Source organism: Pseudorca crassidens, chromosome 15, assembly GCF_039906515.1.
Source record: "Pseudorca crassidens isolate mPseCra1 chromosome 15, mPseCra1.hap1, whole genome shotgun sequence".
In the NCBI taxonomy this organism is placed as follows: domain Eukaryota; kingdom Metazoa; phylum Chordata; class Mammalia; order Artiodactyla; family Delphinidae; genus Pseudorca; species Pseudorca crassidens.
The window spans coordinates 21,852,821-21,877,498 of record NC_090310.1 but is presented as its reverse complement, the minus strand read 5'-3'; the positions used below and the strand labels follow the sequence as shown (position 1 = coordinate 21,877,498).

General features: G+C 41.1%; 1 protein-coding gene across 5 annotated transcripts in view; it reads right to left on the bottom strand.

Annotated features, from left to right (window-relative positions):
- Positions 1 to 24,678, bottom strand: part of DNAH3 (dynein axonemal heavy chain 3) — a 194,658-nt gene that overhangs the window by 75,515 nt on the left and 94,465 nt on the right. For all 5 annotated transcript variants that reach the window (XM_067706433.1, XM_067706435.1, XM_067706434.1 and 2 more), the window contains 12 exons: positions 22,997 to 23,195; positions 21,641 to 21,749; positions 21,299 to 21,412; positions 20,358 to 20,534; positions 18,212 to 18,303; positions 16,210 to 16,429; positions 15,486 to 15,620; positions 12,534 to 12,645; positions 10,686 to 10,927; positions 7,523 to 7,623; positions 5,529 to 5,634; positions 3,165 to 3,294 (listed from right to left, as the gene is read on the bottom strand). In XM_067706433.1, coding sequence (XP_067562534.1) covers positions 3,165 to 3,294; positions 5,529 to 5,634; positions 7,523 to 7,623; positions 10,686 to 10,927; positions 12,534 to 12,645; positions 15,486 to 15,620; positions 16,210 to 16,429; positions 18,212 to 18,303; positions 20,358 to 20,534; positions 21,299 to 21,412; positions 21,641 to 21,749; positions 22,997 to 23,195 — 1,737 coding nt within the window. The remainder of the gene's footprint in view (positions 1 to 3,164; positions 3,295 to 5,528; positions 5,635 to 7,522; positions 7,624 to 10,685; positions 10,928 to 12,533; positions 12,646 to 15,485; positions 15,621 to 16,209; positions 16,430 to 18,211; positions 18,304 to 20,357; positions 20,535 to 21,298; positions 21,413 to 21,640; positions 21,750 to 22,996; positions 23,196 to 24,678) is intronic.

Here is a 24,678-nt window from a genome sequence, read left to right as displayed (position 1 = left end):
AGTAAGTGGTGCTGGGACAATAGGACGGCTATATGTAAAAGAATAAAATCAGAACATTTTCTCACACCATACGCAAAAAATAAACTCAAAATGGATTAAAGACCTAAATGTAAGACCATAAACCATAAAACTCCTAGAAGAAAACATAGGCAGAACACTCTGACATAAATAGTAGCAATATTTTTTTGATTTGTCTCCTAAGGCAAAGGAAACAAAATCAAAACTAAACAAGTGGGACCTGATTAAACTTAAAAGCTTTTGCATATCAAAGGAAACCATGGACAAAATGATAAGACAACCTACTGAATCAGAGAAAATATTTGCAAATGATATTACTGATAAGGGGTTAATATCTAAAATACAAAAGCAGGTCATATAAATCAACAACAAAAAAACAAACAACCTGATTAAAAATGGGCAGAAGATCTGAATAGACATTTTTCCAAAGAAGAGATACAGATGGCCAACAGGCACATGAAAAGATGTTCAACATCTTTTTTTTTTTTTTTTTTTTTGCAGTACGTGGGCCTCTCACTGTTGTGGCCTCTCCCGTTGCGGAGCACAGGCTCTGGACGCACAGGCTCCAGACGCGCAGGCTCAGCGGCCGTGGCTCACGGGCCCAGCTGCTCCATGGCATGTGGGATCTTCCCGGACCGGGGCACGAACCCGTGTCCCCTGCATCGGCAGGCGGACTCTCAACCACTGCGCCACCAGGGAAGCCCCGTTCAACATCTTTAATCATCAGAGAAATGTAAATGAAAACCATAATGAGGTATCACCTCACACCTGTCAGAACAGTTATCATCAAAAAGACCACAAATATCTAATGTTGGTGAGGATGTGGAGAAAAAGCAACCCTCGTACACTGTTGGCAGGTATGTATATTGGTGCAGCCACTGTGGAAAACAGTATGGAGGTTCCTCAGAAAACTAAAAATAGAGTTGTCATATGATCCAGCAATCCCACTCCTGGGCACATATCTGAAAAAACAAAAACACTAATTCAAAAAGATACATGCACCCAATGTTCATAGCAGCATTATTTACAATAGCCAAGATATGGAAGCAACTTAAGTGTCCATCCACAGATGAATCATTAAAGAAGATGGACTACTCAGCCATAAAAATGAATGAAATTTTGCCATTTGCAAGAACATGGATGGGCTTGGAGGTTATTATGCTTAGTAAAATAAGTCGGACAGAAAAAGACAAATATTGCATGTTGTCACTTATACGTGGAATCTAAAAATTACAACACACTAGTGGATATAACAAAAAAGAAATGGACTTACAGATATAGAAAACAAACTAGTAGTTACCAGCGGGAAGAGGGACAGGGGAGGGGCAAGCCAATGTTTGGTGATTAAGAAGTACCAACTACTATGTATGTAACAAATAAGTTACAAGGATATATTGTACGACACAGGGAATATAGCCAGTATTTTATAATAACTTTAATGGAATATAATCTTTAAAAATTGTGAATCACTGCGTTTTACACCTGAAACATATAATATTGTAAATCAAATATACCTAAATTTTTTAATAAGCACAATCTCAATCTAATTATGCGAACATATGAGGCAAACTTAAATTGAGAAGCATCCTATAACATAACTGGCCAGTCTTCGTCTGTGAAAAAGTTATGAAATATAAGGAAAGACTGAAGAACTGTCATAGCTTGTAGGCGACCAAAGAGATAACAACAATTAAGTACAATGTGGCATCTTGAATTGGATCCTGGATCAGAAGAAGAACATTTGTGGAAAAATGTGAAATTCAAATAAAGTGTAGTTAACAGTATAGTATCAATGTTAACTTCCTTATTATGATAATTGTACCTTCATTATATAAGATGTTAACATTAAAGAAATCTCGGTAAAGGGTACATGTGACTCTACATTCTTTTAGCAATTTTTCTTTAAGTCTAAAATTATTTCAAAATAAAAGGCTAAAAATGTATTCGGTGTTCCTTATCTCAAGTCCTTGTTAATCACAGCTACCATGTTCTTGCATTTTAACACTGACAGAGTAAAAAGTTATAGCCCCAAAATCAAATATGTGTGCATTCAAACCCAGTCCCCCATTTTTAGTAGTTGTGTGTATTTGAGCACTCCTGAGAGGATTCATAGCTATAGATTCAGGAAGGCAAGAGATGAGGTTACTCAGGACTGTGGACAATAAGTTCACTTCTCATGCTGGTGCTTTCTTTCCTGGAGGAGATACTACACAAGGATAGTAAAAGGAGCTTGGGAAAGTATGTAAAATTTACAAATAAAAATACAAATATGTGATATTGTATGAATTAGTGTGCTTCTAAAAATATTGCCTGTAATTTTAATTTTAGAAAATCAAATAATATTTAGCTAGAGAAAGTCTCCACTCAAGTTTCCCATGTTACTTTTTTTTTTAATCTACATCTATAATGCCTTTGGAAGAAATGGGCTGAGAAAATATGTTCATGTAGCAGAAGCTGTAAGAAGATTCACCTTCAGTTTGAATTATGTATTATCTTGAGAAAGAAATGGCATCCAATAAAAGTTCTCCAAATTAACACATCTTTTGTCATTTCCAATAGAATCCTGTAAAATTTGATTTATGTGAAATGGTTATAGAGAACTTCTCCAGGACATTTAAACCAATGGTTCTCCATGTCCTGGAGAAGTTCCCTAGTTCTGGAGACTAATGTGATCAGTTTTTTTATAGTGTATCTATGTGTTTTATGAATTCAGATTTTTGTAATATAAGTTTTCTTAAAATGGAAAAACTTCCTATCTTATTCTTTTCAGAATCTTTTTTTTCCTGATATACATTTACATATGTCATCTAAATTCATTTTCCTCCAGGATATCCCTCCCTGTTAGGTAAAGAGGAACAGGAATTATTATTCCCATTGTGTGGATGAGGAGTGGATGAGGAATCTAATACTGAGGAAGAATGGGCTAATTTGCACAAGAATACCCAGGAAGTCAATGTAAGATCAAGCCAAACTATATGGACTCTTTCCACCAAACTCTACTATCTACACTCAAAAGACTTGCTGGTTCTAGACCAAAATGCTGGTCTCATTGTAACTCATGGAGGAATAATAGGGGTGGGAGCAGAAGAAATGGCCAAGGCACACCATACGCTCATTTGGCTTAAGAACTGTAGGGTAGTACTTACCTAGCAGAGAGGAGTACAGTCTCATCATTGAGAAGGCAAGGTGGATGGGAGATGTTTGGACCACAAATTTACACTGAAGCTGAATAAATTCCAGACAGGGCTGGATAAGCCACATGAACATGTCATTGACCTAAGAGTAGAAAGTGAGATTTGACATTATTAAAAAGTGTGTTTAAGACCAAGAGCTTGGTACACCTCGAGGAGGCTGGAAATGTTGGTAAGACTGCTGATTACTTTTGAGTCTAGGTGTACTGAGGAAAGTCCACAGGCACCAAGACAGATGCGCCCAGCTTCCTATTTAATGGACTGTGCAGCCCACTGGCCATTCCACACGACTCCCATTCCACTAAGCTGAAGCTTGGAGCCACTATGGGTCAGCTACAGGATGCATGAAATAGTTTTAGGTCCCAGCCACAGTATCTGCCTTTGTTTCTATTAAAAAAAACGTTAGGAATTCTAAACAACTGATTTGCAAATGACTGACTGGCATTTATAAGGCAGGTCTCCTGTAGAAAGTGGCCACAGGGAATTTCAGGCTCATTTTCAGTGATTCCCTGTATGTATGTATGTACATACTTATTGGTGGGTATGTTAATTGTTGTCTCTTGGCTCTGCTCCCCACCCAATTTAAAACAACTAATGAGAACCTACTACATAGCACAGGGAGCTCTACTCAGCACTCTGTGGTGACATAAATGGGAAGGAAATCCAAAAAAGATGGCATATATGTATATGTATGGATGACTCACTTTGCTCTACAGCAGTGTAGAGTAACTATACTCTAATAAAAAATATATTAAAAAATTACTTGCCTCACTTTCTCCTCTTAGTGTTTTTTTCACTTTTGTTATACTTTGTGACTTTCGCTGTAAATTACCTTAAGTTATTTTTTTGTAAGTAGGTAGGTCATCACTAAATAAATATACAGATACTGATTATACACAGATATGTGTGCATATATGAATGTTTAGATGTCTTTATATGTATATATGACTATATATGAGTACATAGATATGTGGTTTTCAGTCAGTAAAATTTATTGTGCATCTACTAAATGCAGTGTGGTAGGTGCTAAGGATAAATGATGAACAAGATAGACAAGGTCCCTGTCCTCGTGGTCTGAGGGGAAGGGAAGACAAACAAAAAATAAATAAACAAGCAAGGAAATGAAAGTATTTACAAATCATGAATGTACTAGCAGGAAACAAATAAAGGTATTACAATGGGAAATAACAGGAAGTTTTTAATAGGGTGGTCAGGGAAGACTTCTTGGAGAAGGAGGCCTTTATGCTGACACCTGGATGACAAAAGTGAATCATCCCTTATGAGAATAAATGGGGCAAGATTTCCAGAAAGAGGAACAAAAAATGCAAAAGCTTTGAGGTAGTAAAACCTGGGGTTTTCTAGGAATGGAAACAACACCCAAGGGCTGGAAGATAATGAGCTGAGGCTGAGAAGAGGGTAGGTGAGGTTGGAGAGGCAGGCTGGGTGGGATCACAGTCTCAGAGGCCCGATAAGAAGTTAGACTGTACTAAGGATACTAGGAAGTTTCTGAAGGCTTCCTGTGCATGTGTAGATTGGTTTCTCACTGTGCATGTGGGTATGTGTCTATGTAAATAAACATGCTACATATATATTGCGCATGTATGTAAATGTGACAAGAGAGGGGCTGTCCTACACAGTTCCCCAGACTGTTTCCACAGTGGGAAGAGAATCCACCTCAGATCCTTCTTGGCTTCTTCAGTGGGAAACTTTCCTAGGGAATCAGAAACACCATAATAACTGGTTCTCCCTTCCTACTTCCCTTGTCTGAGTGTGTGCTAATGTAACCTGAACACTCACATCTCTTTTAGGAAGGGAAGAAGAAAATGGACACTCTTAGTAGCTGCACTAAGAGAATTTCTAACTGGTTCTGGCTCCCTAAATATAGAAGGTATGGAGTCTAGGTTACAGGGACGGGAAGTGGCAGTGAAGAGAGGAACACAGGTCTTCCTAACCTGGTCCATCTTTAGAGCAACTTCCAGAGGCATTTCTCCTAGTAGGCAATGGGGAAAGGGGTGACATTCCAGTCATCAAATAGAACGTTTCTCAAGCACCAGAATTCTCCACTGGGGAGCCAGGAAGTAATGGAGAAGGTGGAAGAGAAAGGAGAAATTGACTGCATCACCCCATCCCCACCACATGGAGTGAAAGTCAGAAAAATGGCAGGTAGCCAGGAAGCAAGATAATTAGGGACAGTCAGGGAATTTCCTGCTCCTTCTTGCCTTCTGTAATTATGAATGTGAAAATGATCCTAGAAGACCTTTGAGATGAGGAGTAGGGAGACAGGGAGGGACAGGAAGGAAAGGGACCAGAGGATCTCACCAATTCCTTGTGTTCCTCGGTGAGACTGGAAGGCAGGGTGTCCATGTATGAATCCTTCAGGGGCTTCCAACCTAGCTGATGGGGCTCCATGTAGATCATCCCACACCTGGCAAGCACAAACAGAGGACCAGCCTGGTCCACATCTGGCTCCCAAGCACGTAGGGGTGAAGTAAATGTAGGAGGTCATGGTGAGGTAAGAGGCTGGAGCTTGGGTCGGGGCATAGACCCTTACCAGCTCCAAGCCAAAGGAAAGATGCACAGATTTTGCCAGGAAAGGGTGGAGACCAGTGCTGAGAGTTGGGTCTTGAGAATCAGAGACCTGGATTCAAATCCCAGCCCCAGACCTTACTAACTGAGTGACCTTGGGCAAATTTCTTTACCGTCTCTGAACTTCTCTGTCCTTGTCTGTAAATTGAGGAATATAAAAAATATGTAGTTCATAAGGTTGTTGTAATGGTTAAATGAAAGGCCTAGAACACAGAAACCTCTTAATCAATGAAAGCTACTATTATCATTACCATAATGTTAGTACATTACCATGCACTGACATGTAACATTTTATTTAGCACTTTTTCCCCCATTCTGTTATATCTAGGCACTCTCTCCTTTGTTACTAACACTGGCTACCATTTATTGAACACCTACTGCGTGTCAGCCATTATGCTAAGTCTTAATGGCCTTCATCTTTAAATATTCCGCTTTATGGTATACATTTTAGCCATGAGGAGACTGTAGCTCAGAGAGGCTACGTGACTCCGAAGAGGTCACACAGCTAGCAAGTGGTGTGGCCAGGGTGGGAGCCCAAGTTGGTCTAACTTGCCATAGGCTCTTTCTCTTCCCTTACATTGCCTTTGGGAATGTGGGCTGATTTGATTTTATTTTATTTTTTATGGACTGAAGTTACACTATTGGATTAATTCTTATCCTTGGCACACTCATCATTAGCCCATGCATGGCCTTTCTCAGTTAATTGTTTTCAATAATGTACTAAGTGCCCATGAACCCAATACCCAGGCAGAAGCTAGGGTCTTGACAATAACCTTCATCTAACCATATAGTCTCCCTTATCCTATGCCCGTGGCTTTCCCCACCTGAGATTATACAGCATCTTGAATCTCACGCTCACCTGTGCTTTGATTTCTTTCCTTCTTATAGAGTTTTATAGCATATATATATATATATATTTACTTGTTTTTAATAATTTAAAAGGGGACACTATGCTGTATGTAATATTACAGGCTTACTTTTATACATAATATTGTTAAGATTTTATCTTTAATTTTACTAAGATTTATCTTATATAGTTACTTGTCAGTACAGTTCATTTATTTTGAATGACATACAAATACTACGATTTGTGATCTTATTATACTTTTTTTTTTTTTTTTTTTTGCGGTACGCGGGCCTCTCACCATTGTGGTCTCTCCCGTTACGGAGCACAGGCTCCGGACGCGCAGGCTCAGCAGCCATGGCTCACGGGCCCAGCCGCTCCGCGGCATGTGGGATCTTCCCGGACCGGGGCACGAACCCGCGTCCCCTGCATCGGCAGGCGGACTCTCAACCACTGCGCCACCAGGGAAGCCCTTATTATACTTTTTAATTCGCTCCTGTTAATGGGCATTTGGGTCGTTTCTAAGTGTTTGTTATTGTAAATTATGCTACTCTGAAAATTCTGGTACATGTCTCCTATTGTACATGGGCAAAAGTTTCCTTTGGGTATATATCAATACTTACAAGCAGAATTGCTGGGTCATGAGGCATAAGAAAGATCAACTTTAGGAGATGATATCAATCTCTTTTCCAGAGTGATTGCCTGACTTTAGATTCCTACCAGCACTGTGGATTGAGGACTAACTTTACGACAAATCTGACAACAAGTAGTGCAGGTGATCTGCTGGAGTTTAATCACATTTATGGATTTTTAGAGCTTTCCCTCCTGCATAGGGTTAGTGAGGCCTCACATTCCCTCAGGGGGTCCCTGCAAGCTGACTGACCTGCTCACAGTGGCGGGGGAGGCCTGCTCCAGGTCAGCTGGCTCGAAGATCAGACTCATCTTGGAGCTCATCTGGATAATCTCTCCACTCATTAAGCAAAGCTGAAAGTACAAAGCAGAGGGGTGGAGGGCAGCAAACGAATTAAATTCCATCTGCAAGTGAAAGGCATCAGTGGGGACAGAGATGGTTTGAATTCATTCAACAAATACTTCTTGAGCACCTATTCTGTGCCAGGCACTATGTTAGTTGTGCAGAATGAAACAGACAAAAATTCCTGTCCTCTTGAGGTTTGCATTCTGCTCGGAGGAGACAGATGATAAGCAAAATATATAGAATATACAGTGATGAAAGTGCTTCGGAGAAGAATAACGTCGAAGAGGGGCTGGAGAATGCTGTGTGTGGTGAGCTGTAATATTAAATAGGGAGGTCAGAGAACCACTGACTTGCAGCCTTAGATGAAGAAACCAGAAATTATCAGACTACAGCAAGTTTCATGGTTCCTTCCTCAGTGGAAGGAATTTAATAGCATACCCCCATCCAGTTTTATTTGCTCAAGTTTCCCACAAAGACTCCTTTTGGAATCCCTCATGGACTGGCCCAGGGTTAGAATGACAAGAATATCTCCACATCCTTTTTTGGAATGGAAGGAAAGACCATTACAAGTCCTAGTGTTTAGCAGGCATATCCCTGCAGAAAGTAGTGCAAATACACAGGACAGCCTCTGAGTATATACACCAAGTCCGTGGTGCTACTTCTCATTTGCCAACATGGGTTAAAGTGAGATGTTTAAGTCATAAGATGGCCTGAGGCCTTGGTCTCCGGGGGGGGGGGGGGGGGGGGGGCGGGGAGAGGAAGCGCCATTGTTCCCTGCTTCTCATCCTAAATTGTGGTTTTCAAAGTTTCTGACCCACATCAAACACATCAAAAGGTCATTACGTGCAACCCTAGGAAGGTCACGGCTCTTATGGGACTATTACCATTAACAGTGTCATCTCTGAAAATCAAGAAAAGTGAAATAGACCCATACCTGTGACAGTAGTTTGATTTCATTCAGAGCTGTGAAGAGCCATCAGGAAATTCACTGATTATGACTCTTTATACTTCTGATCTCAAGACCAACCAATACATGTGTACAATTAGTTTATATAACATAGTCCATATCGTGTAATAAAACTTATTCTTTTTTTATATGCTATATAATCAAAATTATGAACATGATATTATTAGTGTATGTATATAATTTGGATAATTAGGCCTTCCATTGTTGAGCATGACTCACTCTTAGTCTTGCAAAATTTAAATGCAGAAGGAAAATATATTTTGATTTGATAATGATGTATAGCCAGTGTAAGACCTATTCCTTGAAATGGTGATAAATATTATTTTATTTTATTTTAACAGTTACATAGCACTTGCTACATGCCAGGCAATATTATAATCAGTTTGCAAATATTAATTTATCTAACCTTCCTAACAACATTATGACATAGATACTGTTATTCTCATTTTACAGATGATGTAATTGAGGCATAGAGAGACTAAATAGCTTGCCTGAAGTTACATGAGTGCTAAGTGGTTCAGGACAGGATCTGAACCCAGGCTGTCTGGCTCCAGAGCCTAAGCTCTTTAGCCACTACATTTACTGTGGCAGAATGTATTTTCCAAAGACTGCTGCAACAATATCTCCTATTCCACGTACACTTTTGCAGCGTGACCTCGCCCACCTCCATCAAGAGGTAGCGTCTATTTCTCCACCCCCTTGAATCTGAGCAGGCTCTGTGACTTCTTTGATTAATAGAATTCAGAGAAAGCGATGCTGTGCCAGTTCCAAGCACAACTCTTAATTTCCTGAAAACTTTCACTTCCTGCCTCTTGGAGATGAACCGTCACGTAAGAAGTGCCACTACTCCAAGGCCACCAGATGATAAGCCCAAGCCATGTGGAGAGGCCTGGAGGATAAGATGCTCTTTGAGAGAAAGGCAGAGAGACAGAGACACAGAGACACAGAGAGGGTTACGGAGAGATAGACAAGACGAGGAAGAATGAGCCCGCAGACGTTGAGTGAAGAATCTACCATGGAAGTGGCTCCTCTAGCCCTAGCTGCCCCAGCTGACGTCATGAGGATTAGCTGAACCCACCTGAGCCCTTCCAAAGTTTATAATCCACAGTGTCATGAGCAAAGTTAGGCCACTAAGTACTAAGGTAGTTTGCAATACAGCAACGGATAACCAAAACACATCTCATATATTAGGCACTATGTATGGACTATCTTATTTAATTATCAACACCCTTATTTATTACTACCTCTTTACACATGAAGAAACTGGTGCAGAGAAGTTATGTGACTTGCCCAATATAACAGCTCAGTTGTAGAGCTAGTAGGCCAATTTGATGCCAGCACCAAAGCTTTTAACCACTATACAACAGTGTCTCTAAACACACATAACTTACCCACTACAAGTACAAACAAAAGCATAATTCATGAATTGATAACTGTTACTTTCTTGTGGGGCATTTATTCTTAGTGTTATAAATGTATATATTATATAGTTTTTTTTAACGTTTTTATTGGAGTATTATTGCTTTACAATGGTGTGTTAGTTTCTGCTTTATAACAAAGTGAATCAGTTATACATATACATATATCCCCATATCTCTTCCCTCTTGCATCTCCCTCCTTTCCACCCTCCCTATCCCACCCTTCCAGGTGGTCACAAAGCACGGAGCTGATCTCCCCGTGCTATGCGACTGCTTCCCACTAGCTATCTATTTTACGTTTGGTAGTGTATATATGTCCATATATACACTACCACTCTCTCACTTTGTCCCAGCTTACCCTTCCCCCTCCCCATGTCCTCAAGTCCATTCTCTAATAGGTCTGCATCTTTATTCCCGTCTTGCCCCTAGGTTCTTCATGACCATTTTTTTTTTTTTTAGATTCCATATATATGTGTTAGCATACGGTATTTGTTTTTCTCTTTCAGACTTACTTCACTCTGTATGACAGACTCTAGGTCCATCCACCTCACTACAAATAACTCAATTTCGTTTTTTTTAATGGCAGAGTAATATTCCATTGTTATATTATATAGTTTTGATCAATCACTAACTTCAGTAAAAGAGTTTATTGCACACCCATATAAAAGTGATATCAGACAGGTACCTTTTTATTGTCATCCAGAACAGTGTTCATATTTTCAATCCAAACAGCATCCACTGGCCCATCAAATATAATCCACTTGCGGTCATCAGATGAAGTAGATGCTTGCTCCCGGAAAGCATTGGCAAGGACACCATCTGTCCACTCATGGCTCACTTGGTCAAAGCACCCATACAGCTGCCCCAAGGTGATAGCCTTGGGGTTAATGATCTTATACTCCACAGCAAATTCCTCCATCTGGTTGGCTGGGCAAGAAGGTCCAACACAAGTTACAAAAGTTCTGGTGACACCAGAACATTAGGACAAGAAATAATGCCATCTAAAAGACCAAACAACTTTTATCAATATGCCATCCAAGGATAGTCCTTAAAATTTGTACTCAGTCTGTATAAAAATTGGGATAACTGGATAGGCAAAGCCTTAAGTTGTTAGGTTATTACAGCTATTAGTTTCTCACCATATTGTTTTCTGAGGCTCACTTCAAACAAGTCAAATGTGCCAGTCAGATCTAAAGAAGTCTGCCTGGGCCTAAAAGAACTCAGGCAGTAAAGGAAAGAGATGCCATATAATCAGGTCTCTTTATGTACCTGGCTACCCTAGAACCTTGGTTTTGACTTGAGATAAGGAAACAGCTGACAGGTAAAGGATTCTGGAAAATGATGGTTACTTTCCTTTTGTCTATCTGAAGGGCTAGCTTAGTCCTGAAACCTCTTCTTTAGCTGCCCAATAAGTGTCCCCTGAGAAATGGAGCACCAGGACCCAACCAGAATACACAGGCTGATGGATGGCACATTGTATGCATTTAATAACAGAAAATAACCACACTTTTACATGATCCTTCAAAGTAAGGGAAAACTGGAGTGCCTGAGCCATGAACTAAATAAAGAATCATTTCTGCAGAACTCTGAGGCAAAGACAATGGGGTAACCTCCTTTCTCTTCATTTAGTTTCCTAAATTATATTCAATGCCAAAATTATTACTTAAGTTTGAAATGCCCAAGTTATTAAATAACAATTTATTAAGGCCAAGTTAGTGCCCAAAACAAAAAACTCAAAAATTCAACAGTAACTCAATCAGCAGTAACTCAATGTTATTAGAAAAAAATATTAAAATGAAGCATACTGGAAGGGATCCTGTAAACACAGGCACAGCGAGGCACTGCTTTTCAAAACCACAGCCTTGTGCTTTATAAAAGAAAAAAACCTCAAAACTGTTTCTCTGGCAATAAACATGGCTTTTATTTGTTGAGCTGGGTTATTTACCTGCATAATCTCATTTAATTATCACAACAATCCCATTTTACAGCTGGGAAAACAGAGGCAAAGAGAGGTTTAGTCATTTGCCCAAGGTCTGGGTTTCATTCAAGAGTCTGAGGTCTTATCTTTTACATTAAGTTGAAGGAAGGAAAGAAGGAAAGGAGGGAGGGAAGGAGGGAGGCAGGGTGGATGGGAGGGCGGGAGAATGGGAGGGAGAAAAAAGGAAAGGAGAGGGAAAGAAGGGATGGAAAGAAAAAAAGGAAAAGAAAAGAAACCATGCAATGATTTCCTCTTAGAACAGTTTTGTTTAGGCAAGTGGCAGGAGTTTCCCTCTCATTGGGAAACCTTTGGAGAAGCCACTGTTCAGCATTTGAGAAAATTCCTCCAGCGTTAGTGATGCACATAAAATCCCCTGTTAGAAGCTCTCCCCCTCTTTATTCTCTGCCTGCAGACCGCTGTGTGCCATGTTCTATTCCTGGCTCTAATGTCACAAATCAGGGATGGAAAAGTTAACAGCCTGGCATCATCTCTATGGAGCCAGTCAACTGAGTGGGGATTCCTGTCCTCCCTGGAAGCCAGGGATACGAGTTTTACCTTCATGTAAATCACCCAGAGCTGCAGCCAACACTTTATAAGCACAGGTCTTGCCACCCATGGGGTCTCCGACAATCATATAGCCATGTCTTACCAGCATCATCTCGTAGATCTGGGAGGAGACATCATATAAGAAGTTAATCATTGCAGACCTCCCAGAACTGCAATTAGTCAGATGTCTACAAGGAACAAGGACTGCAGTCCTTTATTTGTCATCTATTGTTTAAATATCTTTTGGATGAATAACTATATGTGTGCATCTCAGATTATTTAAGGGATGGGAAATACTATTTGCTCTGCACCCATCTATGTGCTAAGCAGCACTGACTTACCTAAGTTATTTCATTTAATCCACTCAGGTATCATTAACTACTTTTAAATGGTGGGAACACTGAGCTCAAGAGAGGCTAACTAACTTGCCCAAGCTCATCAGTGGTGGAACCAGGATTTGACCACGGAGCTCTCTGACTTCAATGCCACTAATCTTTTCATTGCACCATTTCTACTTGCTTTTAAAGAGGAAAAGGAAACAATGGTCATTTTAGCCAACTGCATTTCTGTTGGAAATTTCCTTTCTCAAGGCCTAAATGCTATTCTGACTTGATTGGAACTCTCAATAGATTAAAATGTATTTTCTGAGCCAGGGGCGATGCTGTAAAACATAAATGAACTTCCATGTAATTTTAGCCCCTACCCTTGAGAATCAACAGCTAAGTGGAAGCTCATTTTTTGAATTTTCTAATTGTTTTGTCTGTGACAAGTAGTCCATGACAGTTGAAATGCAAATGCTTTGGTCATTTATATTAATGTGAAATGTTTTCTCTCTCCTTTTAAACTGTGAGTCTCTCAGCAAAAGGGAATATGTGAAGCTTTTTATTTTAAGGATTGTTTGCATTATTTTTCACCTTGGAAGTGAGTTATACAGAGGGTGTAAATTAGGACAATGGGGGTGGTACAGGTACTGACAAAAGTGAGCCGGCAAATATTTGTTAAACACCTATTATGTGCCAGATACTGTTCTAAGTTCTACAGACAGAGAGGACAAAACAACAAAATCCCCAACCATCAAGTAAGGTTTACATTCAAGTAGACTGCAAAGACATTTCAGATTGAATAAAGATAAATGGAGTTGACTGTGCGTTAGGAAAAAAGAGAGAAAGGCACTTATGATCCAATAGCCTCTCACCTTCCCCCTCACAGAACTTTAAATGGATTATCAAGGTATCAATATACAAAAGGGAAGTTAGCGCCATATATTTTGCTTTGGAAAATTGGTTCTAAACTATATAAAAGTTCATCTGTAGGTCTGTAAATTACTTTGGAATATATAAAAAAGTAAGATAAGTTGACGGATGGATAGGTAAATGATAAAGCAAGTATTATAAAATGTTAATTATAAAATCTAGGTGGTGGGTACATGGGTATTCTCAGTAAAATTCTTTCAATTTTTCTGCATGTTTACATTTTTTATTATAAAATATTGGAAATAAAAGCTCATGCCTAGTTTAAAAAAGTCCATCTATGAAATCCCAACGAATAGATTGGGATTCAATATTAAGTTAAATGAATTGTGTTAAGAGTAGAACATTTGATGAATAGTTGGGAAAAAATTTTTATTCCTAAAAATTTTTATTCTGATCTCAGAATCTGGAGACCTGGGTCCTACTTTGACCTTTAATTCTAAATAACAATATGATTTTGGGAAATGATGATATTTCTGATGTTTGTGGAGATGGTGAGGTTGATTTTGATATGGTGATCAGGCACTATATCTAGCACTTTATGTACTTCTTGTCTCAAAATTACTCTGTGGGGAAGGTTTTACTCCCTCCATTTTACAGTTGAAGAAACTAGGGCTCAGAATGGTGAACGAACTTGCCTAAAATCTCACAGCAAAAAACTGATGGGGGTGAGATTTGAAACTAGGTTTATGTGAGTCCAAATCTGTTCCCTCTCTGGATGCCAGTGTTCTTAAGGAGCCAGGAGCAGATGGAATTTAAGATCCCTTGTAGTTCTGTCCTGTGATTCTGTAGAAAAAGTGCATTTGGGGCTTATTTTATTCGACTTACGACTTTAAGTCAGTTTTACATAGAAAGTGATCCTAGGGAAGGATCCCTGAAATTAGTGTGGAGTTTCACTAAGTTTCTCCAGGGTCAAGACTGTAGAAACAGTTCTTTCACCTATTGGTAACAGCACCCTGATTTTCCCTGAGGAACCACCACTTCATGGTCCAGTCCACATGACTTGGGTGGCTCTGACTCCACCTCCACTTCTGGCAGAGGTGGGGCGGTTATAGTCTACTTCTTATATCTGTAATTGGTTCAGGGATGGTCACGTGACTTTATGAGCACCATTCAAAGCTAATCCTGAGACTTTTGCTGAGGACACTCCAAGAACGATACTCTTTTTCCTTCTGGGCTTGAACATGGGACAATCTAAGTGTGAGGCTACTGGGGGCCCAACTGAAAATGAATTTTTCATGCAGAGAGAGGCAGAATCCAGAAATGAGGACAGGCAGATTCCTAATGACATTATCTAAAAACATGTATCCCACTATGCCTGAAACCAACATATTTCTGTACTTTCCAAGTTAGGTAAGTGAGTAAATTCCCTTTTGTTGACTAAGACAGTTTGAATTGGATATCTGTCACTGGGAACCAAAAAAGTTGGTTTTTGACTAATTCAAAGCCCAATGCCCTGAAAGGTTCTGTTTCATCCCCAAATGATGAAAAAGAAACCCCAGGGAGGATGGTCATAGGAAAAATATTGGATTTTAAAAGTCAGCTCCTGGAAATGAAAACTGAAGGCACAACAGGTTGTTGAGTGTCTTCATCTCTAATCAGGCATCTCCAATTGCTGTCAGTTCAGTTCCAATCTACCATAGTTCTTTCTAATTCCTGACCTCAGCAAACAGTAAACAGGTACATTCCCACATGGGTACAAGGAATCAACCTGGATAATTTTTCCAATAAACCAAGGTACTGGCTGGAGTTTCATCTTTTTGATGTTCTCATTCAGCACTTCCATAAAAACTTCGTAGTCTGGCTTTGGAAGAACAACTCCAGGAAACAAATCTGATATAATTCCCTGTTAACAAAAATTCAAGACGTGAAAAAGATGAATTATCAGATACATAACCTCAACATTTTTCTAAAATGAGATCTACAGGTAGCAGGAATCCTTGGAAAATTCCAAACCTCATTTTTCCTGTACCGAAACTTATCTACAATTACAAATTCTAACAATATCTGTTAAACATGATTTTCCTTCCCCAGAATTTTAAAAGTCAGCAAATATTTAATAAGTCTGTGCTGTCTTTCAGTCATTATACTAGCAATGAACAAGACAGTCAAGATTTCTGTCTTAAAGAGCTTACAGCCTAGTTAGGAAGATAGGCATTAAAATAATTCCAAAAGAAAACTAATTACATTTGATATAAACAATTACTCACACTCAACAGCAAATATCCTAACAGTGAAACTGTTTTTATTAAAATCAGGAATTAGGGATATTGCTATTACCATTATTATTTAACATTTGGGGGAGGGTATCTAGCAATAGGTATGCTGGCTAGAGAATGGAGGGGGTGTCAGGAGATGGAAGAGGTGCCGAAAACATTTTTCATCTTTGGATGTCGAGTCTCAGTGCTTAGCCAAGGTCCCAAACCACTACATACCTGAAATAGAGGGACATCTTGAGCCAAGAACTTGGCCAGGTTGACGTCAAGCAAGGCCCGGAGCAGCAGGACACTCTCATTCTCCTCTGGATACTTCAGCTTCAGGTTGCCAGCGGCAGTGAGCACAGACTTGACAGCACGCATGCCATAGTCATAGTGATGCTGGGAGGAAAGCTGCTCTGAACACAGGCGGTAGGTTGCAACAATCTTCTGGGCAAGACTGGGAGAGCAAAGACATGTCTGCAGACCCTCTAGAGAGGACCATGTCCTGGTCAGCAGACATTCCCAACATGCTTGTGCCCTGTCCCTGCAGAAGCCAGGCCTGCCCACGAACTTGATGGAGAAACCATATCATTTGAAGGCCTCTTCGCAGAGTTACCATAATGAGCTAAGGAAGCACTGTGACTTTCTTTCAAAGGCAGGATGAAAAACAGCAAGCACATACGTATGTATAACATATACTGTACAAGAAGCTATATGTGTCTATACTTTTATCTGTATATATGAATGTGTACGCCACGCACACACACACTTGGGAAGATTACATCAAACGATTAACAATGTTAATGCCTAAAGAGTAGGACTAAGGGTCACAAAGGGGACACTCAGTTTTGCATTTCTGTAACATTACAATTTTTTTCAATATCCATGTTTTACTTTTTTAATTCAAGAAAACCAATTCAAAATTTAATATACTCAGCACACAATACATGTATGCTCATGTGCACTGCCATATTTTATTTTTCCTGGGCACACGGGGGGGGGAACCACATTTCCTAGCCTCCCACACAGTTACGGGTGGCCGCATCACTGAGTCCTAGCCAGTGGCATATGAATGAAAGGGAAGTGTGCCACTTTGAGGGCTGGTCCATAAAAACCTCCTCCATAAGATCCTCTATGCTCGTGTGTTGTAGCTGTGAGATATAAGTAACCTGGGTCCCTGGGGAAGAACTCCGCTGATCACAAACACCCATTTTAGATTTCTAGGGAGTGAAAAATAAACTTTTGCTATGCTAACCCATTGGAATTTGGAGGTCAGGTTTACCCTAACTAATGTACTTATGCACATTCCCCTTGCAGGGCTCCTCTCTAACAAGACTGATTTACTTTAAAAGCAAAGACTGTGTTGCTCATCAGCACCTAGCACAGGGCTGGGCATAAGGTAGGTGGTTTGCCAATTGAATAAATAAATGAATTGAACAGGCAAATCAATGTAACCCAAGTCTCCTATAGAAAAAATAAACCTCTTATGACTGAGGCAGCCTCTTAGCCTAGGAAGGATGGCACATTCTGTCGAGAATATCTGCAGCCCTTTGCATTAACAGCAAGGACCTCCAGGCCACAAAGACACTGTGGGCCTTGTGGAGATAACTGCAGTAACAAAAAATCAATTGATTATGGGCAAGACAATGTAAAAAGACAAATGTAAAATTTGAAATAGATCAATAAAAGGCATTTTACAATAAATATTCACAACTCTGGGTGCATGTGATAAAGACACTGATGCTTGTGTATGTCTCCGTCTTAGAAAACTGGGTAATACGTGAATGAGAGATAACCAAGTTGATTTGAGTAAATAAATATTATATTGATAACAATGTTAATTCTAAATTATATTAATTTTTCCTCTTCAATCTTGGAATAACTTCATGTTTTTCAGTCTCGCCTTAAGTCATTTAGGAGTGTGTGTGTGTGTGTGTGTGTGTGTGTGTGTGTTAGAGTGAAGGGTAGAGAAGAGATGAGCGATTCTTCCTTAGAAGAAGTCCAGGTGTATACAAATAGAGTGGAGGCCCTTTCTTGGTAATCTGAGCCATTTCCTAGTCAGGGATGGGGTCAGGACCAAGACCAGGGCTATGTGCTTTCAGATCAACTTGTGAGTAAAAGCAGTTTCTCAAGTTTCTCTCTTTTTTTTTCCAATGGACAATTTACCTTGAATCCACCCCACAAAAAGCCACTCTGTCACTCTTTCTTTAGAACGCACTAGAAAGCCAATATAACATACCTTCTGGAGTCTAGAAACCCCATAGAGTAGAGGGAGATTTCTCCAATGAGGGCATAATCTGGCACCATCATGGCCACTGTCCGAAACAAGGCCTGGAAAAGAAACAGCCCTCTAAAAATAAGACTTCATGTAAAGAACCTAAACACATAAGGTGAAAATGGGGGAAGGTACATCTACAGAGGCAAAGAGAAGTAACATGATCATTCAGACCACCCAGTGACAATCAAGGAAAGGAGGGCTGGAGGACAAATCAGTGCAGAAGGACTGTCTTTACTGGACAGATCCACTGCTCCATGAACCTCCCCACTAGCCTTGTCCAGGTACATGTGTCACAGTGGGTCCCTCAGTGGTTGTGTGGAAGGCCTTAGGTGCTGGTATCCTAGCAACACCTCATCCTCCTATGCCAAATGAGCATCATTCAACTATTGGAACTTTCCGGTGTTCAGTAGACAGTAGAAGTCATTCAGGGATGCAGGATAATTATGTATCAGGAGAATCCTGAAGTCAGACAAATCTTGATTTGAGTCCTTGTTCTGTTAGCTACTAACTGTGGGTAAGTTATGTAACCCCTCCAGACCTCAGGTCTTTCATCTCAAAATGTACTAACAACTGTGCCCTCTTCATAGTTCTCATGAGAACAAATGATCCTATGCAAGTGAAGTGCTTAAAAAGGTGTGTGGCCCATAGTGAGGGCTCAGTAAACATCAGCTATTGTTTCTAATATCTTGGATCTAATATCTTAGATCTTAGAGGAGAAGTGACTTGCCCAAGTCATGCAGTTAGAGGTAGAGCCAGGGCTAGAATCCAGGCTTCCTGACACCAACCCTGGGTACCTTCTACTATGCCACACTGTCTCATGAAAGTTGTTTGTGCAGATCTAACGTGGTTGTTGGCTGGGAGGGGTGCAGGGGGGAGTTACATCAACTGGGTACTCTAAAATGAGAAATGTGGGTCCAAATTCTACTTTGGTGTCCCTGGCCTATGCTGACCTAGAGAGGAAGAGTCACCCTTAGGGATCTCTCTGACTTCTTTTCCATTCCCAAGGAGGAGGAGGAGTGGCGTGTCTGAATTAGATTCCAGGGAACTAATCAGAATGTGCTTCTAGCAGCTGGAGCATCATGTACTAAAGTCAGCGAATGTCGGTTCTGTCCAGGTCTCTCTTACGTCTTTCACGCAAGGGAATGGAGCAATAACTTGAAGGGAAATCCATAAAGAAGCAGGCCTAGAATTTTCCCTCTGGTTGCTCTTTTCATGCAGTTGGGGTGCTAGGTGCTCTTCCCACAGGTGAAGACCCATTCATCTTGCACTTTGTGTTTTTTCCTTTCATGAGAGCAGCATGCTAAGGTCATCTAGTGCCTGTTCCCTTAAGATGGCCTGGTTGGAATTCTCTCTCTCCCCCTTCAGAGGCACTTGCCTCCTCCCACTAGCAGCAGGGCCAATGCTTATTGTCACAGCTGTAGCTCAGGCCAGCTCAGCAGTAGGTACCAGGGACATACAAGCTCTCTTGTTATCTCTCTAGCTGGTTGGAACAGCCTGCTTTGGTGTGGACACCACTTAGGCCTAACCAGCTTAGCTCCACGTGCTCTAGTCTCGGTCTACCAGCGTTCTCTGTGTTGAACTTTGATGCTCTCTTATAAGCAGATCTGTTTTATTTGGCCTACAGTGATTTTTTTTTTTTTTTTGCATTGAGACAGGATCTAAAAATAAGATTTCATGTAAAAATCCAAATTTCTGGCTTTTCCTGAAAAATGAGAAGATCTGACAATTCCTGCTTGGCAACAGTAGGCTGGGGCTAAGTAGGGGCTGCTGCCTCTAGATGGGGCATTTGTCAGAGTCCCTACCAGGCCCAGCTGGCTTTTCTCATTTATATTAACTGTCTGACCCCTGTAGACAACAGAAATAGTGACACTTCTTCCAGTGATCATTGTTGCCTCTTTGCCATTGGTTACTATGTATATATTTCCTCCCATCTCATGAGACCTAGTTGGGGAGATGGTGGAGTTCTGAAGCCAAGTAACGTCTTTACTTCTCACAGCTGAAAAATGTCAACTGGTCCCATTATTTGGCTTCTCTGTGAGACCCTCGGGTACTTCCGAAGGTTTCTATACCATAAAGTACACCCAGTAGTTACGCACTCAGTATTTACCTTGAGGTTATCTGGCAGCTCAGCCCTGCCAGCATACCCAGGGTTCATGGTGATGAAGACAGCACAGGTTGGGTTCAGAGAGAGCTCAGTGCCTTCAAAGATGAACGTCTTTAGCTTCCGGATAATGGCTTGCTGAATGCTGAGAATCTGCTGAGCTACCACAGAGAGCACTTCTACCTGGAGTGAGAATGGCTGGTTGATTTGAGCTCCTGCTTCTGACAGCCACCAACCCCACTATGCCAAAGTACCCTTCACTTAGCAAAGAAAGAACCCCATCACCTGAGAATAAGACCTTCACATTCAAAATTAGGAGCATGATTTAGGGTTTTGGTAAAGGAAAGGAAAATTGGTGTGTATATGCATGCATACATGAGCATACGTGTGTGTGTGTAAGTAGTTTCCATAGGATCTTATCTTTGTTTTACCTTTGTTCCAGCACCTAGCATAATGCTTCACCCACAGTATGTGTTTATCGGTTCAAGTTGCATGTTTACATTTCCTAATCTCGATTCCCTACCCAAATAGAATTAACCACCCCCTCTTTTGTGATGACTCCTCTGTACCACTGCTATAGACTTCTCTCATATTCTATTTGTATCGTTTAATTTTTATGTCCCTTTGCTAGACTGTAACAGTCTAGAGGGCAAAACCATTTTTTGCTCATCTTTGTATCATGAACACATGCAGAGTATCTGACATAGAGCAGCTGCTCAATAAATTTCTGAATGAGCGAGTGAGGGAATCAATTTGGTGAGAATGTTTATGTGTATAAAATATGCATTTTGTCTCCTTGGGGCTGTTTTTGTTTGGTTCATTGAGTACTTACTCTGTGCAAAGGGACTTAGAGGAGACACAAGTCCCTGTCACTGAGGAACTGAGAGCCCAGAAAAAAGTCCCTGCATGTCCAAACCCTCCATTCAGTAGCCCAGTAGCAGAGTTACCTCAATCCTGTTGAACTCATCAAAGCAGGCCCACGCTCCAGCCTGGGCCAGCCCTTTGAAGAACTTCCCCATGGCTTTGTAATCTAGACCATCTGAGCAGTTGAAGACCACACACTAGAGAGAGGGAGGATGTGGGCACCATTCAGGATGGGTTTCCTCCCACCTGAACCACCCTGCACCATGAAACAGAGGTGGGGCTCCCCTCTTCCTGTTTCACTGAAGGAGGTGGAGCCCCACTCTGCCTGTTACTCTGAGCCATCTTGAACTTCATGCCAATTCCCCTGGACAGGGGTCCACAGAGGGTTGGGAAAAAGAGTGTGCGGATGGACAGCATTTCCCTACCTGCTTGGCCAAAGCTCTGGCTAGATCTTTGGTGGTTTCTGTCTTGCCTGTCCCAGCTGGACCCTCTGGGGCTCCTCCAAGGTTCAGCTTCAAAGCCCCCATCAGTGTCCTAAGGAGAAGAGAATGCGAACTCAGTGCCAAGTCCTAAGGCACAGGAAAGAAATTTGCTTTTGGTTTATTTTGTTTTTACTCAGACAAGTAATTAAATATTTTTCCCTGATTATATGAGCAATACATCATCATTGTAAAAAGTTCTATTTTACTCAGTGTTGTAACCTCGGCGCCTGGTACATGGGTGACACCTATAAGCATTTGTTTGAATGAAGGATTGAATGGATAAATGAATATATACTTACTAAATGAATCAAAGAAAAGTAAAAAATCCTCATAAACTCCACATTCCAAAGATCACCAATGCCAATGGGATGATGGAAAATAAATATATTTCTCCCACTAGGTTATGAACTCTTGAGTTCAGGACCCATATTTGATTCAGTTCCATATGGCAGGCACAAGATAAATGCTAGAAATGAATGATGTGTGAACTGTGGTTCCACAGCCCCTTGTATGAGCCTCTATAATTTCAGTTAACACACTTTCTTGTTATCACCTGAGGGTGTGTCTCTCCCCCACCCCATTAAGTTGAGGGTTCCTGGAGGTCATACATCATGCACAGGAAAGTTCAAGAAATGGTTGTTGAACAATGAGTGGAATAGATAAATGAATGAAGAACAGAAATCATAGAACATAGAAAACACGTGACTGAGGACTCTGAAATTTAAAAAATACTCAAGTACTATTTTTATAATTAAAAAAGTTCTACTCTAAGGAATGTATAAAATCAAAGAAAAATCTAAACATCACAAAACTGACAAGTTCACAAAGTCCAGATTTCTAAAGTTATAAATTCCAAGCAAAGTGGCAAAGCACTCTGCTGAGCACAGAATGGCCATACCTCTTCATCAGACTGGGTGGCAGAGCTCCGAGACTCCTTGCTTGGGTCCTTTACCTGGCCCCTTTTTTATCTCTGGCCATGGGATCTCCAGGCACCATCTTGATCCCTGCCACTGGAGACCTTTCTACTTAAGCACTGTGCCATTTTCAAGGAGAGACAACAACGTGCTAATTGTTGGTTTGAACACATTAATTTGCATTAGATTAGGACTCCTACTGGGTTCTCATTTCTGGCCTAAGGCCCAGTTTCCATGCCCATCTGTGGGACCATGGTGATGAAGGGAAAAATTCTAAAATCTGAGAAACTAAAATATAGACGGTGAAGGTAACAAACTCAAGATGCTCTAACCTTCTTCCCCAGGTTTTCCTTTTGGAATTCTCTATTCACCCTTCAGAGTTTACCTGTAGCAGCGGTCAGTGAGGGGCGTAATCACCAGCCGGGAGGAGTTTCCCAGGTACTCATAGCCGTATAAGGCTTCTGTAGTGATCATCTTCACCTGTACATCCTTGGCATCCCAGTAGTAGCGCAGTTGGGAGATCCACTGGAAATCATTCAGGTCACAGACACTGTCTTCAGATAACTTGGCGACCACATCACGAGCTGTGGGGACACAGACGTGGAAACACACACTTGCAGAGCCATCAGCATCCTCCCGTCTTCATGGATTCCTCAGAAGGGTCTGACTGAGGATGTCATCAAGGCCACCCCTCACTATCTCGACAATTTTAGGCTCAACTATCCTCCTCGCCCATCCCCAAACTTCAAGCAACATCTGTATTTATGTATTATATAAATTTATAGTATTAGCTACTGTTATCATTCCCAAACTCTTGGGAGGCTGAACCAGAGGGGTTTGCAATATGTAGTTGCCCCAAATGCTATCTTATCCCCAGTGTGACCCTTTTGGCCCTGTTCCAGGCCTCTTAAGAGAACACGATCTGCCTTGCCTGATACAGTTAGCAAGGGCAGGGGTCCCATGAATCCTTGTTAGATGTATTCTTTCCATGAAGGGGGATGTCTGAGAAACTAACTAGGAGATACATTTCTAGGTTTTCTCCTTTCTGTCATGGGATTGTGAGCCTAATTTACTTTTCTCACAGTGATGGGAGCCCTGAAGTTGATGAATGGACGTAAGTTTATGAGAATCATTCATTATTTTTTAGGTAACTCACAGGGCAAGTGCTATTGTGATCTTAGAACTAGTAGAGCAGCTTGAAATCAGGATTTCAGAAATATAACTTTGCAAGGGGACACTTCTCTAAGTCTACTGCCTCTCTGTGAGAGAAATCTTTATTACAGTAAAATCCAAAACCCTACAGAGAAGAGTCCTTGCAGAAGATTACACCAACAGCTCTTCCATTCACCCCAAGGAATTTAATTCCACACCAGATTCCTGGGAGAACCCGGAGAGTGGTGGCAGGAGCAGGGTATGTGTGAGAGATCCAGGAAGGTGAATCTCAAGGCACTTCGTTGTGGATACCTTCCCTATGCAGTGCATGTTCATGTGTTTGTGCATGAATGTGTGTGTGTGTGTGTGTGTGTGTGTGTGTGTGTGTGTGTGTGTAAACCCAACCACTCTGAGGTATCCTGGGCAGTAACCATGCTTGCACTTGTTACTCCTACCAGTTAAATATGTAGCCAGATGAAGATCACCTTCTGCCTTGTCTCCTCCGGATTTTATGCTAGTCTAATCAAATGAAATCAGATTGAAATGAGCATCAGGGATTGAAATGAGCATCAGGGAGTTCCCTGGTGGCCTAGTGGTTAGGATTCCAGGCTTTCACTCCCGTGGCCCAGGTTCAATCCCTGGTCAGGGAACTGAGGTCCCACAAGCCGTGTGGCCAAAAAAGAAATGAGCATCAGCCTCACAGAGAGAGAGATGCATGAACTGCCAGTAGGAAGTTGGGTATGTAAGCAAAAGAGACACTGTTCCCAGGCAACAAGTTTGGTCCAGCCCTAGTTTCCTTGGTGATGAGGGCGTGACGGTGTGGGGGTTGTTTGCTCTACATAAAGACCCTGGTTCTTCTTCCTCCTTTCCTCCTTCTCTCCTTCTCTCTCTCTCTCTCTTTTCTAGGAAGAGCTG